The 16,362-nt window shown below is 36.2% G+C and overlaps 2 protein-coding genes across 3 annotated transcripts in view; one reads left to right on the forward strand and one right to left on the reverse strand.

Annotated features, from left to right (window-relative positions):
- The window catches only part of LOC109811829 (tRNA/rRNA methyltransferase (SpoU) family protein), a 38,025-nt gene extending 29,367 nt beyond the window's left edge, over positions 1–8,658 (forward strand). The window contains exons 34-35 of one of the 2 annotated variants that reach the window (XM_020375667.3): positions 5,771–5,927; positions 8,091–8,658. In XM_020375667.3, the coding sequence (XP_020231256.2) occupies positions 5,771–5,927; positions 8,091–8,255 (322 nt within the window). In that variant the 3' untranslated portion in view covers positions 8,256–8,658. Of the gene's footprint in view, positions 1–5,770; positions 5,928–8,090 lie in introns of those variants that run through there. The other variant, XR_014434100.1, reaches the window with a different exon arrangement.
- Positions 8,659–10,250: 1,592 nt separating this feature from the next.
- On the reverse strand, positions 10,251–11,775 carry LOC109811790 (uncharacterized). The gene is made up of 4 exons (XM_020375620.3): positions 11,426–11,775; positions 11,048–11,338; positions 10,684–10,860; positions 10,251–10,590 (listed from the first exon to the last, which is right to left on the reverse strand). Exons 1-4 carry the CDS (start codon positions 11,519–11,521, stop codon positions 10,537–10,539), a joined length of 618 nt encoding a protein of 205 aa, XP_020231209.1. The 5' UTR covers positions 11,522–11,775; the 3' UTR covers positions 10,251–10,536.
- Positions 11,776–16,362: the final 4,587 nt, after the last annotated feature.

The following is a 16,362-nucleotide window of genomic DNA, read 5'->3' on the forward strand; positions in this document are numbered from 1 at the left end:
GTAAGAAGATCAGAAATGTATTTGTGTTGAGATAACAGTAACCGACCATCAGAAAGTGACTTGACTTCAATACCCAAGAAGTAGTCCAGAATGCCAAGATCTTTAAGAGAAATTTTTTTATTGAGGTGATCAATAAATTTTTGCAATAAGGAGGAGGAATTGCTAGTGAGGATAATGTCATCCACATAAACGAGCATGTAGACAGTGGCAGATGGAGTAGAAAAAATAAACAAGCTAGGATCACACTTGCTTTTGTGGAACCCAAGCTTCAGCAAAACAGAAGTTAATCTGTCAAACCAGGCACGAGGGGCCTGTTTGAGACCGTAAAGAGACTTTTGAAGTTTACAGACAAGATGTTTGTTGTTAGGTTCAATAAAGCCAGGAGGCTGAGACATGTAAATGTCTTCCTCAAGCATTCCATTAAGGAATGCATTATTAATGTCAAGTTGGCGAAATGGCCATTGAAAAGTCACAGCAAGGGAGAGCACAATCCGGATGGTGACAGGCTTAACAACAGGAGAAAAGGTTTCAGAGAAATCAACACCAGGTTGCTGATGAAAGCCCTTGGCAACAAGTCGGGCCTTGTACTTGTTAATAGAGCCATCAGGATTCTCTTTAAGACGAAAAACCCATCTGCAGCCAATGGGTTTTCTACCAGAAGGTAATTCAACTAATGTCCAGGTTCGATTGGCATGTAAAGCAGTGATTTCAGCTTGCATGGCAGCAAGCCAATGAGGATCAGTAAGAGCAGATTTGACAGTTTTGGGTTCAACATTAGACAGCAAGAGTGTAGCGTTAATTCTGGGTTGTATAATCCCATTTTTTGAGCGAGTGATCATGGGATGATCATTACGAGGTGGGGCTGGAGGTGAATTTGAAGAGGATGAAGCAGTAGGTGAAGTAGTAGAGATGTTGACAGGTGTAGAAGAGGGAAGAAAATTGGACTCAGATGATCCAGAACTGGCGGTAATGGCAGGTGATATTAGGGTAGAGGAAGATGGATTGTGTGAACAGACAAGGGAGGGAAGTATAGAAACAGAGGTAGCAGGGATAGAAGCTTGGGTTGTTGTAATGAAAAGGTCATTATAGGGAAATCTTCCTTCATTGAAGATCACATCTTTGCTGATATATATTCGGCCAGATCTGCTTAAACATTTGTAACCCTTATGACTAGGAGAGTATCCCAAGAATAGACACTCCTCGGACCGAGGTTGAATCTTGTGTTGATTGTAGGGTCTTAGTAATGGAAAACAAGAGCAACCGAAAACCTTTAGAAATGCATAGTCTGGATCCTTGTTATGAATTAGTTTGTAGGGTGATTGAAAACCAACAGAGGAGGAGGGTAGTCTGTTGATTAAATAGGTAGCAGTTAAAAAGGCATGATCCCAAAATTTTAGTGGTAAAGCCGAATGGTGAAGCATTGCCAATCCGAGTTCAATTATATGTCTGTGTCGTCGTTCAACAGTGCCGTTTTGATGATGCATATAGGGACAAGTGAGTCTGTGAAGAATGCCTTCTTGTTGGAGAAATGGTATTAAAGTGCGAAATTCACCTCCACCATCTGTTTGAACAGACTTGAGAGGCGTTTGGAACTGTTTCTCAGCCAGGGCTTTAAAATTTTGAAAATTGGAGTACACATCTGATTTTCTACGAAGAAGATAAATCCACATGTATTTGGTGCAAGCGTCAACACACGTTAAGAAATACAAATAACCACAACTAGATTCTAAAGATGCAGGTACCCATACGTCTAGAAAAACGAGTTCAAGTGGTTTGGAATAAACCGTAGTGGAAGGTTGAGAAGGAAGCCTATGAGACTTGGCAATACAGCATGAGTCACAAAAATCAGAAATTTTATTGACAGTAGGAAGGCGAATATTACAAGTTTGTAAGGCTTTAGTTAGGGAATCATGATGAGGATGCCCTAACCGTAAGTGCCACTGTTTATAGGTATTGGAAACAACATGATTACATTTTTCAGAAAGGAAAATACAAGGGTCAGATTTAGGAAAAGCTAAATTCTTCTCAATGTCAATATTGAAAGATTTTTTCTTCGCCAGATGCGGATGAAAGTGATAGAGACCATCTTCACCATGTTTCCCTTCAAGAAGAGTCTCGTTCAAATCCTGTGATTTGAAAAAACAGGAATGAGGATAGAAAACGAAATAGACATTGTTGTCTTTAGCAAATTTTGAAACACTTATAAGATTTTTGGTCAAAGTGGGAACAAGTAATAGGTCTTTGAGAGACAAAATTGTGGAAGGATGCATGGGGGACCGAAACATATTAGAACCTATTGAGGCAATAGATGTACCTTGGCCATTGGCCATAGCAATGTGCTTTGTGCCAGTAAATTGAGCACTTTGCAAGAGATACTGAGGGTCCGAAGTGGCATGGTGAGAAGCACCGGAATTTGGGATCCATGCAGTGGCAGTGTTTAGAGTTGGGGCAGCATGTTGAGCAGGAGATGCAGATGCAGTACGCGGATGATTTGATTGATTGGAGGTTGCTGCAGGAAAGGTGAACCCAGGAGGTGGAATACCAGGACCAGAAAAGGAACCACCCAAGGGATAAGGGGACCACGAAGCTGGACCTGAATGTCCAAGCATATTAACAGTTCCATAGTAGGGAACAACACCAGGGCCAGGGTGCTGAGACACATACCCATGTTGAGAATTGGGACCATAGGTGGGGTAAGGAGTAAACAGGGAATGAAAGGGCAACCGAAAACCACCCAAGGATAGGCTATGGGAAAGCTGATAACACGTGGAGGCTTCATGTCCACGTTTGTGACAAATCTGGCATTGAACAGCAGACCCACGATTTCGTCCTCCACGAGATCCGCGACCACGTCCTCCATGATTATTGAAGCCAGCTTAGGATTGAGGCGAAAAGTTTTGAACATTATTAGGCTGAGGGTTTGACATCTGAGGTTGCTGCAAAGCCAAATTGACATTAGGGACACCAGTTGGGACAGAGGTGGCTTGAGCAAGATTGATGGACAAGGGTTCTTGGACGACAGCGGCCTTTGCTTGTTCAAGTCTTGCTTCCTGTGCAAGAATCATGTTCTCAAGTTCAGCAGGGAAAGGTTATCATCATGGCTGGCAAACGCGGTGACTGTAGAAATTAGAGAGTCATATTCTGGTGGAAGACCACCAAGAATGGACTTAGCATGTTCACGAGGCGAAACAGGACAGCCAATGGAAGCAAGGGTCTCAACAATGATACTGATGCGAAGGAGATAGTCAGAACACGATCTTGTTCCTTTCTTGATAGTGCGAAGCTCGAGTCGTAATTGCGTGGCTTTGATTTTGGTGAGTGACTGAAAATGCTGAAACACCAGATCCCAAATCTGGTACGAATGACGACACGAGACAACACGAGCCTGAATGGATTTAGAAAGTGTTGCAAGAAGCCAAGAAAACAACAGCGAGTCTTTGTGGTCCCAGGCAATATATTCGGGATTGATAGCATTGGCATCACGATCCTCAGCAGTAAGGAATTTTGGGATTGACGACAAAGCGTTCAAGATCATGTGCGCGAATGACAGCAGTAACTTGTTGCTGCCAGGTCATAAAATTCCTTTCATCCAGTTTGCATGTGACGGATTGGGAGAAGGTGTGGGAAACAGAACTGTTGGACGTTGCAGAAGCGGAGGCCATTGGAGCAAGATTGAAAGAAAAGTCACAGTAGAATGTGCAAGACCAGTGCGAGCAGAAGCAGAAGAGCACACGAACGAAAAACCAGAGCACGAAGAACAGAATCAGCGCGCGAAGAGGGCGCGAAGAACAGAATCGCGCAAAAGGGCGCGAGAAGCAAGCCACACGAAGAGTAAACAATCAGATGAAAAAAAAGGATCTCAGGCGCGAAGAGCAGAATCGCGCAAAAAGGGCGCAAGAAGCAAGCCACACGAAGAGCAAACAACCAGATGAAAAACCAGGATCGCACCGTGCTCACGATGATACCATATGAGAGAAAGAATTGAGAGAAGGGATTGAATAGATTGTATTATGATTAGAAAAATTAAGGTAAGATATCTGTTAGATATCACTTACATATATAGACCTAACAAACCTAACCAACTTGATGAGTTGGCAACATTAACAGAAAACAGAAAATATACAATATCAATACAAGAATAATAAAAGTATTTATTATTCTAGTCTCTTCTCTAATACCGTCGGTTTCCACAACCATCTCTTGCCCTAGCAGACATGATTGCAAAGGATTCAGCTGACTCAAGATGAATTCGACTCTTGTTTGGATAAGGAATACGAAGGAGCTGTGTGATAAAATCACTGACATGATCAAAATTTGAGTGCATTTTCTTAATCTTTTTCAAACAATCAACTTCTAGAAACACTCAAAGTTCTTTCTTCCACAACATATTGAGCTTGGCAACATAAGAAATCATGTCATGATGAATTTGTTTGGGCAGAATCATATAGGTGTTGTTATTATTAGCAAAAATAACTTGTGCCTTCTTCCAAAAGGAATTACAGGTTTTGAAAGTTCTAGGAGTTCCTAATATTTTGGGTCCCACAGATTACCATATAGTAAGGCACAACGCCGGAAATCAAGCCTTTGCACTAGGTCCTTCTCCAAGTGGTCATGGATATCCTTGACCAACAAACCAAAGCTCAGGCAGATTAAGACAAGTAATTTTTTCTATTAAGTTTCTCTGAAGTGTGTCCAATGAATTGAAAATACAGGTCCAAGTGCAGCCATTTCGCAATAATATATTTTTTAAGAAAACTTCAAGGATGGAGAGATCCAACACCTTGATCATGTGTATTACATCTGGTCCTAATTATAAACAAGTTGTTTTAGCAACATAAGACAAATCATCAAGATAAAAAAAGTAATTAATATGATTACTTTTTATTAATTCTACTATAAATCCTAGTTTCATTTCAAATATATCCTTTACTTTAAGTGGTTGTCATATTTAATGTTAGTTATAAGTAAATGTATAGGAAATAGAATTAACAACATATGAAGGATAAAAAGAAATTTAACTGTTTTATTTTAAAAATTAATGATTGTTGCTTATAATTAAAGTCAAATAAAAAATTGATTTATAGCTTATAATTAAAACTAGAGATAGTTAGAAGGTGAGGTGATGTCAAAAAAGTAACTTGGAGGTGCCAACGAGGCTCCTAGAGGTGGAACAAATATGGAGGCCGGAAAGTGGGACGTCGGTCTCATGTGCCAAACAGATCAGCGGATCCATGGCAACCTGTGAGGGCACGCATGGTTTTAGCCTTCAAACCCTTTTGGGTCATGATGTGCTTGTTGAACTGAACAACAGCGGCCAGCAGCTAACAGCACCGGAAATGGAAGATGATGGTTGTCGACGGCAAACCTGCTCTAATACCAAGTTGGTGTTTAAGATTTGAAATGAGGCAAAAAGCTCGAGTGTTTCAGCCATACTCAGCTGCAATATAAAATATATGAAAGTGTAACATAAAAGGAAAGACAAACATCAGTACATGCAAAGATATCAGGAACAACTAATAGCTAGGACAATCAAATACAACCAACAAACAGCTTTTCTGACAGATAAAACATCACAAAACAACAGCTTTTCTAACAAATACAAACGAAAATTCAAATGCAAATTCAAATTCAAGTTTAAGTTCCAATTTGAATTCAAATGCGAATGCTAATGCATATCTATGCGTGTGTATAAAAGCATGACTCATGTAAAAAAATGTTATAATTCATTGCAGTTTAATTTTTTCAATTATCCGAAAATTGTTGTTTGCAGTGTGACAGCTGAAAAGTGGGTTCCTATTATTGAAGTCCCACTGGATAGCATAAAGACTTACTTACAGAAGAAAAAGAGGGAAGGGTTTTCCATATTGGGTTTGGAACAAACTGCAAACAGTGTACCTCTTGATCAGTATATCTTTCCAAAAAAAATGGTAAGCTGACTGAATTCTGACCGTCCGGTTCTTTTAATATTTTAATTTTAATTAATTAATTAATTTATTTTTTATATTTTTGTGTGATTGGGGATATCCCTTCAGCAGGAAATGCCACTAATAATAAAATTGCTTCCATATGTACTTGTTTGGACTTCTTTTCCTGTGGTTCCTCACTGCCCCCTGCCACTGGGGCTTTTGGTTATAGTATCAACTCCATAATAAAGCAAAGTAGCAAACTACAATAACAAAGTGCTATAGTACATTAGTTCTGAATAAGATTAAATTACATAATGATTAAATTATACATAAATACATAAAAATATATAATCAATATGACAAAAACCTAAGCTTTTCAATTTTCATATGATAATATGACCCTCATAGAATACGAAGAGGTATCATTTCACAATGCAATCTTAACCAAAATAAAAATAAAAAACTCAAAATAAGTCCTATGAAAAAATGAGTCTCATAAAATGCTGAGCTTTCTAATATTTGTTGGTTGACTTTTAATATATATATATATATATATAGGGAACATATCAAGTGAGAGGGAATTTATTATGAGAGATGAGAGGGTTAAAATATAACCCTTAGATTAATTTCTTCTCACTTGATTAAACCCCAAATTTTCTGTCACTTGATTAATCTAAGGGTTATATTTTAACCCTCTCATCTCTCATAATAAATTCTCTCTCACTTGATATGCTCTCTCTCTCTCTCTCTCTCTCTATATATATATATATATATATATATAATGAGGAGGGATCTGTTTAATAACTCATGTTTTACATTAAATTTCAACGATCCAACCGTTCAATTTATAGTTTTTAATGCATAGATCAAATCTGCAAATTTTTAGAAAATTTAAAAATCATTTGATACTTCATTTCATTTATTTAAATTGACGGATAATCATAAAATCATTTTATACATTGATTCGAATTAATGAAATGAAGTATCAAATGATTTTCAAATTTTCTAAAAATTTGCAGATTTGATCTATGCATTAAGAACTTTAAATTGAACGGTTGGATCGTTGAAATTTGATGTAGAACATGAGTTATTGAACGGAATATGTCTAGGTAAACTTATTCTTGGAGTAAAAGGATCCCTCCTCATATATAATAGAAATGTTTAATCAAGAGTAGGTGTTGACCAAGAGAGGTGTTTGAGTAAAAAATAATTATTTTTTAATTGCATCATGGGGGAAGGGTGCCCAAGGTGTGTCGTTGTGTCAAGAGTGTTGCACACACCATGTCCTTTTGAAGGAGTGTTTGTGCCTCAGTAATGTAGAAGTGATGGATTGCAACTGTGGCTTTCTAAGTAAACTAATTTCGGAAATATTTTTTTGAAGAGTGGTGGCAAAGTGATTTTCCCCCATATATATCAAACAGAATTTAGAACTTGTATTGAGCTAAACTAGAGGATCAGATGTTGAATCACCGCAACTATCTACTCTCAATATTGATTAAAGGTGAAAATGGGTAGGATAAACATTATATAAATAATACATTTTGATGATCAACGATGTGCATGTGACATCACATTGGTTCTTAAATACAATACATCAAATTGGATATCCATTGATATGTATTTAGGGCCACTTTCTTTAAAATTTAAAAAAACGATTATAAAAAACCTGTTTTATAAAAAAGTAATTTTTTATGCAGATAGAATTTGCTTTTTTGTTAAAAAAAAATAAAACTGTTTATTTATTAAAAGAAAATACTTTTTTTAAGAAAAAAGTTTAAACAAACAGACTTTTAATTGGTTCTTCCATGTCAGATTTTGCTATCAAATTGGTGGAAGGGCGAAACTTGTGGAATTAATCATTGAATGATCAATGTGATGTTTATGGTAAATAAAATACTAGTACCTTGTGTAGGTGTGTATGGTGGCCTGAAGTGAATATTTAGTTGATAAAAATAAAATCCAATATTTTTCACCATGTGGGTCAGGGGTTTATGGATAAAAGGGTTACCGTTTAGTCAAATTTTACTTAGCGGGATTAAAGGAAACAAATATTTTCTTGCTAACTGGCTCGTTGTTTTGCTTCATCAATCTTTGATATTTGCTATTTTAATACCATGCTTTATGCCATACATTTCTGACATGTCTAACTTCGTGTTTGAACATATTATTTGGTTGTTTACTCAGGTCCTAGTTCTTGGCCGTGAGAAAGAAGGTATACCTGTGGATGTAATTCATATTTTGGATGCTTGCATCGAAATTCCGCAATTTGGAGTTGTTAGATCTCTCAATGTTCACGTCAGTGGTGCCATTGCTCTCTGGGAGTATACTCGACAACAGAGATCTCAGTAGACCATGACTCAGACTAATTTTGCAGGCCAATTTTGTTATATTACATGTGTAAAATAGGTAAAACACTAGGAAACTCCTGTAATGTAACAAATGTGTTTCGGTTCTGTTACTTCAAAAACGTGCGAAACGGTCTTCCAAACTTTTCAAGTTTCACAGTTTGCTACTATTTTGTCATAATTTCTTAAAAAATTGTCTGCACGTTTTGAAAGTGACAGGATAAAACGCACGAGATTAAATATAGAAGAGGTTTTTCGAGGTTAGGGTTTCCCCTTCAAATGTTTGTTGTATTCTATACTCTTGTAATAGTGGTTGAGGGCTGGGGACTATTGAGATTAAGTTGGAAAATGGTTGTATACGTTATTTTCATTTCCATTAATGTTTTATGTACAAAAATTTTGAGGCATTTGTTGTCCTTTTAAATTTTGCGGAGTATTTTTTAGATTGAGCGTAAGATAAAAATTGAATGATTGGTAGAAATAAATGTATTTGGTTTTAAATACGATAGAGAACTTGATATTCATCATTGTATATTCCCTTTTGATCGGATGTATAAGCAAATAATAATAATAATAATAATTTCATGTAGATTAAAGAATATGGTTAAATGTATTTAATTTACACAACATCATATAAAATATGTATTATATTTATTAAAGTATTCTTAAATCACATTTACGGTAGATCATATTCATTTATTATTTTATGGGTATTTTTGAATAGAACATTAAATGAAATTGATTTGTATAAAATTTGTCTGAGTTTAAGAAATATAAACAATTTCTTTACTTGTATATAGATTCAGAAGAATCAATAGTGAACTAAATTGGAGTTTCTTAACTTAATCATATTATGTTCCATTAAGTTTAAGAACTCTTATAAATTTTCACATTTTATACGAACTTTAGATTAGTCCCAAATGATACCCTACCTGCCTTTATTATTATTGGCAGTTTTTTGTTTCAACTTAAAATATTTACATTATTTTTCTGGTTCTCAATGAATGTCTCAAATCTCGATTGATCTCAATGTCTCAATTTCTCAAACATCGGTGGTGAGGCCTTGAGAACTTTCTAAAGTGGAGTGTTCACACCATTTTAAACATCGTCAATAATTGACAATTCTCTTTTATATTCCATTTCTTCATGCTTCTAAAATTTTCATTGGTGTTTCTAATTTATTTAATTTAACAGCAGTAGCTTTTCCACTGAAAAAAAAAATGTTCAGACGACGTTATTGCTGTTGCCTTGTGTTCTTGGTGCAATCATCACATTTCGATGCCGTTGTTACCAGGAGTTTTAATGACAACCTCGTACCATTTTGGCTTCGTAATTTCATTCTTCCAATTAGTATTCTCAGTTTTTTGAAATTCGAGAGTTGTAGTATGAGTTGTCAAACAGAACATATTTGCTGTTAAATTAAAGATTATTTCTTTAAGATGCGAGGTTGCTCACTTCAACGAACCGTAGTTCAAAAACCCATTTTTCCATGACCCGTTCTTCACCCATCTCTCACTCTACAGTTTTTTTTTGCAACATGAAACTTGAAAGAACCTGTTGCGCATTTTTATTCATAATAAAAATATTAACTTATGTATTTTATAATTGTCAATAATTTTAAGTATTTTATAATGAGGTTTTGTTAATATATTCTCCTTGTTTTAGAGGAAAAAAATATTTGCATAAACAATGTATAATTTTTTTTTACAGTCATTAAATGAAAGTATATCCATTAAACTTTATTTTGAAATTGTTTCTCATTATAATTTGTTAACATACTTTAAAAATTAGTAAGCAGCTGATTTTAGATTATAGGTATTTTTTTATAGGAGACAACCTGTCAAGTAAAAATCATTCACAGGAGTTATTTAGAGTAATTTAGCAATACTAATTCCTTTTTACTTATTTTATTTGTGGTTTAACAAAATCAAAGTGATAACATATTAACGTATTTTTCTATGAAAAAAAAGGAATGCATTCCAAATTGTACATGAAGATATTAAAAAATTCCAAATTAATGTGGCAATTTGACTATTTGAATCCTTGTACATGATACCAAAATACCAGTAATTGCAATCCATGAAGAAATTGCATTTGTACAATAAATTTGTACTGCGAAAAGATAAATAAGAGAAAATATGTGAAATAAGACCACTGATGATATAATTAGCATGATGGAAGATAAGAACTTGAATCAAATTACCCGATAAAGCCGTATTTGGATTGAGATTCGAGACATTATACTTAGAGTTATACCTCGTCCGGGACAAAGTTGAACCTCAAGCTCACTTGCGTGTTGTTGAAAACACATTCAGAAAGAAACTTTTTCCTCTCCATACCTGAGTGAGTGAGAATGAAACATGCATCAGAGTAAAGCATGGTATCAGGGCTTATAACAAATTATTGTAAAATTTAATTTGCATAGAAAATACCTGTAACATTTTTGTTCCATTTCCTGATAAACCCCCACCCGTCTGTTTCTTCTTTTTCTCTTTATTTTGTGCTTTTGACCATGACCTTATTAAGAACCTTGGAATCAGTAGTTTCCAATTGCCAAAGCAAGTTGTCTTTCCCCCATAACCTGGCTTTTTCATGTTAGAAGGGGCTATCTGCAAAAGTATAACATAACAAGGAAACGTGAGTGCATTATAATAAATTCAGTCACATCCTATAAAAGAAAAAACATTAATAAAAAATTAAAAAATATACTATGTACCCCTTCATAGCTTTAAAAAGATCATAAGTATATATCAAATTACATTAAATTATTTTTATGTCAATGGTGCGTGCACCTACCTGGGTAGGTGGGTGGAGATTGTTGTTTGCAACCCTCTTGGAGAATGAGGGTGTTGATGATGCTCCTCTTGTAGACTCACGTAGGAGATGCGAGTACATAAGCAACCCTGCTCTTCTATCATGTCCCTTACTACCAGAGCCATGATGAACTACCTCTTGTCTAACTGTTTGATGGATGTGATAATGGAGGTGATGGTGATGATGCTGATGCTGAACTGATGATGATCTCTTCTTCCTAGGCTTCTCAACATATACTCTCACTAGCACCGCTTTATCATTGCGATAACTTACCTATATGGTGGGGAAACCCATATGTTAAGCATAGCACACAAAAACAAAAGCATGCACTTGGTAACACAACGTGTAGAAGTGATTTACCTGTTTGGTTGGCATCTTAGGATAAGCAAGGAGGTTTAGACTTGTTGAGAATTTAGTTATATCATATGTAATGCTCGGTTTTGCTGGTGTATTCATGCAGGCCAAGGAGATGTTGTAACATACATAATTAGAATATGCATCGTTCGATTTTCATTCAACTCTCAAGAATTAATCGTGAATATGTGAATCAACTTTTCCTATGGGGATGAGAGAAGAAAGCAAAACTAAGTTTCTTTGGGTGGAACGAAACCCTACTTGACGAAATTATCAATTTTTCGTAATCACCAATGTTGGGGCCCAATTGTGGTGCGGCGACCACATCAGCATAAACCTGGGATCTAATGGCCAGCTTGTTCTTTGCTTTGTTTTCCCTCAACAAAATTGAGTTGATCAGTTGATTGTTACATTCACCCACTCAAAGACATTTTAATAATTTAACTTTGTCCATTAAAAAAATTTGCTAAATTATACTTATTTTTTAATTAAAATTTGTTAAATTATACCTACTTAATTTTTTAATTAAAATAAGTTAACAAGCTATAATTAGGATTATTTTAAAATATATTTACGACATAGTTTGCAATCTTACTCTTGCTAAAAAGTGAGTATATGTTAGAAAATGTTTAGGGTAACAAATGCTAACATACACTCACTTTAATAGCAAGTTGTTGTGTATAGATATGCATAATTGTACATGACACATATTCACAATGGACTCATAGATATCGAAATAAAGTAGATTGAGTTTAGTCTACCTATAATAAAGATCCAACTTGTCAAGACAAAATTTTTTTGGTGTGACATTGGATATCCCATGACATGGTCCAAGATGAAGATGATGAAACAAGCTTTACAAAGACTAACTATGAAGGCCAAGGCAAGTTCAAATTTAGAGCCTTTACCAAAATGGATCACTTTTCTAAAAGTTGATAAAGATTTGTTTCCAAATTGAAGACAAGTATAGCAAGTCCAAATTCATATATTAAGAAAAAGCATTAATGGGTTGCTTAAATAGTTTTGTGTTGACATTTCAGGTTGGTTAGTGGCCCAAATTTCCATTACCTACACCAGACAATTGCAAGCTAAGTGACCACAAGCACAAATGATGTGTAATCCCTTATATTCCATCTTAGACAACAATAGTTGATTTCTCAGGTGGTACCACTTAGACTCGAAGGTCCAGTACTACTGTCAAGGCAGAAGGGTTTGGGTATAAGTTTACCATAGCCTTGACTTGCATCACCAATCCACATGTGGAGTTAGTCCTCCCAGTGCCCTCTAAGTACCACGCACCCTTCAGTACCTAGTCAAAGACTACATCTCTAACTAGATACCTTATTCACTTTGGTCATTCAACCATAACATGGATCGAATACTTTCATGTTGCCTACATAGTACTAAGGAGTTCAACTTTAAAACAACTTTCAATTTTCACCTTAGTACTACGTATCTCAATATAAGACATATATCATCAACTATATGTCCTCAACTTATCAACTTTACAACTATAGGCAACATTTTATCAACTTTATTAAACAACTTTAACAAATTTTAATCAACTTTACAACATAAACAACATACAACTTACACATCTTTGAATTTTATCTTAATAATTCAACATAATACCATTGCAACACATCAATATAACATCCTCAACATTAAACAACATATAAAAAACTTCAACCAGCAACTAAACAACTCATTTTTGTCATTTAAAAATCAACAAAAGACAACCCACATATGTAATAGTTCTAAACTAATTCATGTGACCCGCACCCGGCACGTCTCTATCCGCGCCCAGCGCTAGAGACTCAAAGAGTCTCCAAGTGCTCTTACGCCCGACGCCTAACACTCCACGCTTGGCACCATCTCAGTAGAGACTTATGCTTTCAAGTCTCTGATATCACGCCCGATTGACCTCACTCGCACCCAACGTCTTTCATCTAGACACTCAAGTTCAAGTTCCTGCCTAGGGCAACTAGCCTCGCACCTGGCGCAAACAAGAGATTTGGGTCTCTGTCAAAAGCTCGCACGACACCATGAAGGCGTGCCCGATGCCAATATCAGAATTTGGCACTTTAGATCCATAAATTTGAACCACAACTAGAAATTAAGAAAAACCCAAGCACATGCAACCTTTTCCAAATATTTAAAACAATGTAAAGCAACTAAAACAACCTAAAACATCAACATGCAAACCAAAACGAGATCAAAACCAAGAAATTCCCCATTTGGCTTGAACACCCCGAAACAAAATGATTTCTCAACATAACCCATTCAATCCACCATTCATGCTTCCACAAACCAGAAATTGATCCAAAAATGCATAAATATGAAGTTTCCCTAACCTTAAATTTAGAGTGAAACAAATCTGAGCTACACCAGTAGGAGAAGGAGGAAGAAAAAGCTTCGAGAATCACCAAAGGAGAGCCCAAATAAGAAGGATAATGGAGAAGAAAAAGGAGGACACAAAACTTTCAAGAACCTAGGAGTTGGAACTTCTTCACCCCTTTCAACTGGTTAGCCTATGGAGGCAAGAATAGAAAGGTTTAGAAAATGGTAAGGTAGAGGGAAAAGGAAATAAGGTCCAGGGCATCACATATAACATCAAACATTGTTAATAATAAATCAAAACTCTTGAAGAACATAGTTTACATATACTAACAAAAACATCAAAGCCTCAATGTCTTTAGAATTTAAAAGTCCAAACATAGATACCAAACATTAGAGTCTTAATGTCTTCAAACTTTGAAAGTCCTAATTAACAACAAAATATCAAAGTCGTAATCAATTTTTTAAAAGGAACACAAATCATTCTCAAGTCCAAATACATTTATCAAATATAATCAAGCATTTCCAATAAAAACATTTGACTCCATATTTTATGGTGGTTGATCATCATTCTCCATATCCATATTTTCATCCTCTTTTCCAACAAGTCATCACAACATCATAACTCATAACATTAGTAAAAAAATAAGGTAGTTAAAAGGGTAAATAGTTTATTGCATCATCTAGGAAGATACTATAATATTTACAATGCACATAAAATCCTAGTTTCCAATTTCTAGTACATATTAAGGCTTGAACATTTTCAGCAAGTAGTGAAGTTCAGTATTTATTAAGCACCCTTGAACCAATACTAAATGTCAATTGTAACGTAGTAGGTTATTTCGGAAGGCCCAAAAGCTTAATATGGGTGATTTAGTAGCCTAGAACGGGCCATTCCAAACTACTAAATTGACCTAAAAATCGTAGTTGAGAACGGACCGTTCTAGAGGGAGAACGAGCCGTTCCAAACCCCAAAACGGGTCGTTCTAGAGGGAGTACGAGTCGTTCTGGATGGAGAACGGGCCGTTCTGGATGAGTCCCAGAACGGGCCGTTCTGCATGTGATTTTTGCACATGGTAAAAGGGTGCAGAATGGGCCGTTCCGGATTCGGAACAGGCCGTTCTGGCCACTCCGGAACTTCTATAAATAAGAGTTGGTGGTTGAAGAGAAAGTGAAGATTTTAGAGAGAAGTTTTAGAGAGAAGGACTCTGGGTCTGTGAGCTCCTTTCTCTCTCAAATTTCTCTGTATGATTCCTTTTCTCCTCTAGATCACTAATGCCTTCTGTCTTTTCTTGAAATTTAGATTAGGAAGCTTGCTTTGGGAGAATTGAAATTCCGAGTTGAGCTTTGGAAGGGAATTCTACTTATTCTCAGTTATTGGCTATTTTGAGCCAATCTTCAGGTGATGGAAGCTAGAATGTTTGTTGTTTAGGTTGCATGTGAGTTTAGAAACTCAATTGATGCATGAATGTTGAGAATCCATAAATGGATCGAAGAAAATCTCATTTTTTGGATTTTGAGAAAAAGGAGGATTTTGATGCATATGTTGGATGCATGTGAGATTTAAGTTTATTTTTGAGTTGTATGAAGCCTATGCATTGTGTTTTGTGTTTGCTTATGACTGGATTTGTTAGTTTGAATGAGAGTTTAACTCTCTGACTAGGATTAGGCCGGGCACAGGTTGGGCGTGCCGGGCATGGAAGAGCTTAGAGCTCTTGGGTTGGTGTTAGGCCAGGCGCGAGCTAACTGCGCTGTGCATGAATATGTTTATAAATAATTGATGCTTATGCATGTTTAAAGTTAAAGTTTTAGATCATGTATGTATGATATATGATGTATGGTGAGGGGTTTATATGCTTTGTGATGACACGTATGAATGTTTGAATATGATATGACATGTGTATATGTTCATATGAGTATGTTTATTAATCATGATGGTGGGTAGACCATGTATGATGTATGATGCATTATTGCATGTGATGTCTTATGACATGTGTATGATTGTGGATCATGATGGTGGGCAGACCATGTATGATGTATGATGCATAATTGCATGTGATGCCTTATGGCACGAGTTTAGCCTAGGACTTGAGGAGAGGAAAAATATTTTCAAACTGGAAGAGCTCACATAGAGTCTCTTGAGAGTGGTGCTTGGATAGACCACTGATATATGAGAGTGGTGCTCTGGTAGGCCACTGGATTTGTGAGTGGTGCTCAGGTAGGCCACTGGGTTGGGTGAGTCTCCTCTAAGTCCTTAACTAGTGTTGGAGCGGGGTATGAGGTCAAGGGTTATTCCCTTAACCAAGTACTCGGGAAGGTGCGTGGATCCTTGCGGATAGTCGTTGGGCGAACTCCACAATTGACTTGGTTATGCATGCCAAGGTCGTGGTAAGCCCGTACCCAGCTGTGCTATACCTGACGATGGATCTGAACTTCCAATTGTGTAAGTGACATCATCCGAGTAAACCCGAGTGAGGATTATATCCTGTTTAGCTATGACCGAGCAGGCGCATTGGGCGTGAAAACGGTTGGGGTGATTTCGGTAGGATGGAATGTCACTTATACAACTTTATTGTTATAGAGGTCTCCTAGGTGTAATGCATGAC

Source organism: Cajanus cajan, chromosome 5, assembly GCF_000230855.2.
Source record: "Cajanus cajan strain Asha chromosome 5, NIPB_CcT2T_4, whole genome shotgun sequence".
Classification (NCBI taxonomy): Eukaryota; Viridiplantae; Streptophyta; class Magnoliopsida; order Fabales; family Fabaceae; genus Cajanus; species Cajanus cajan.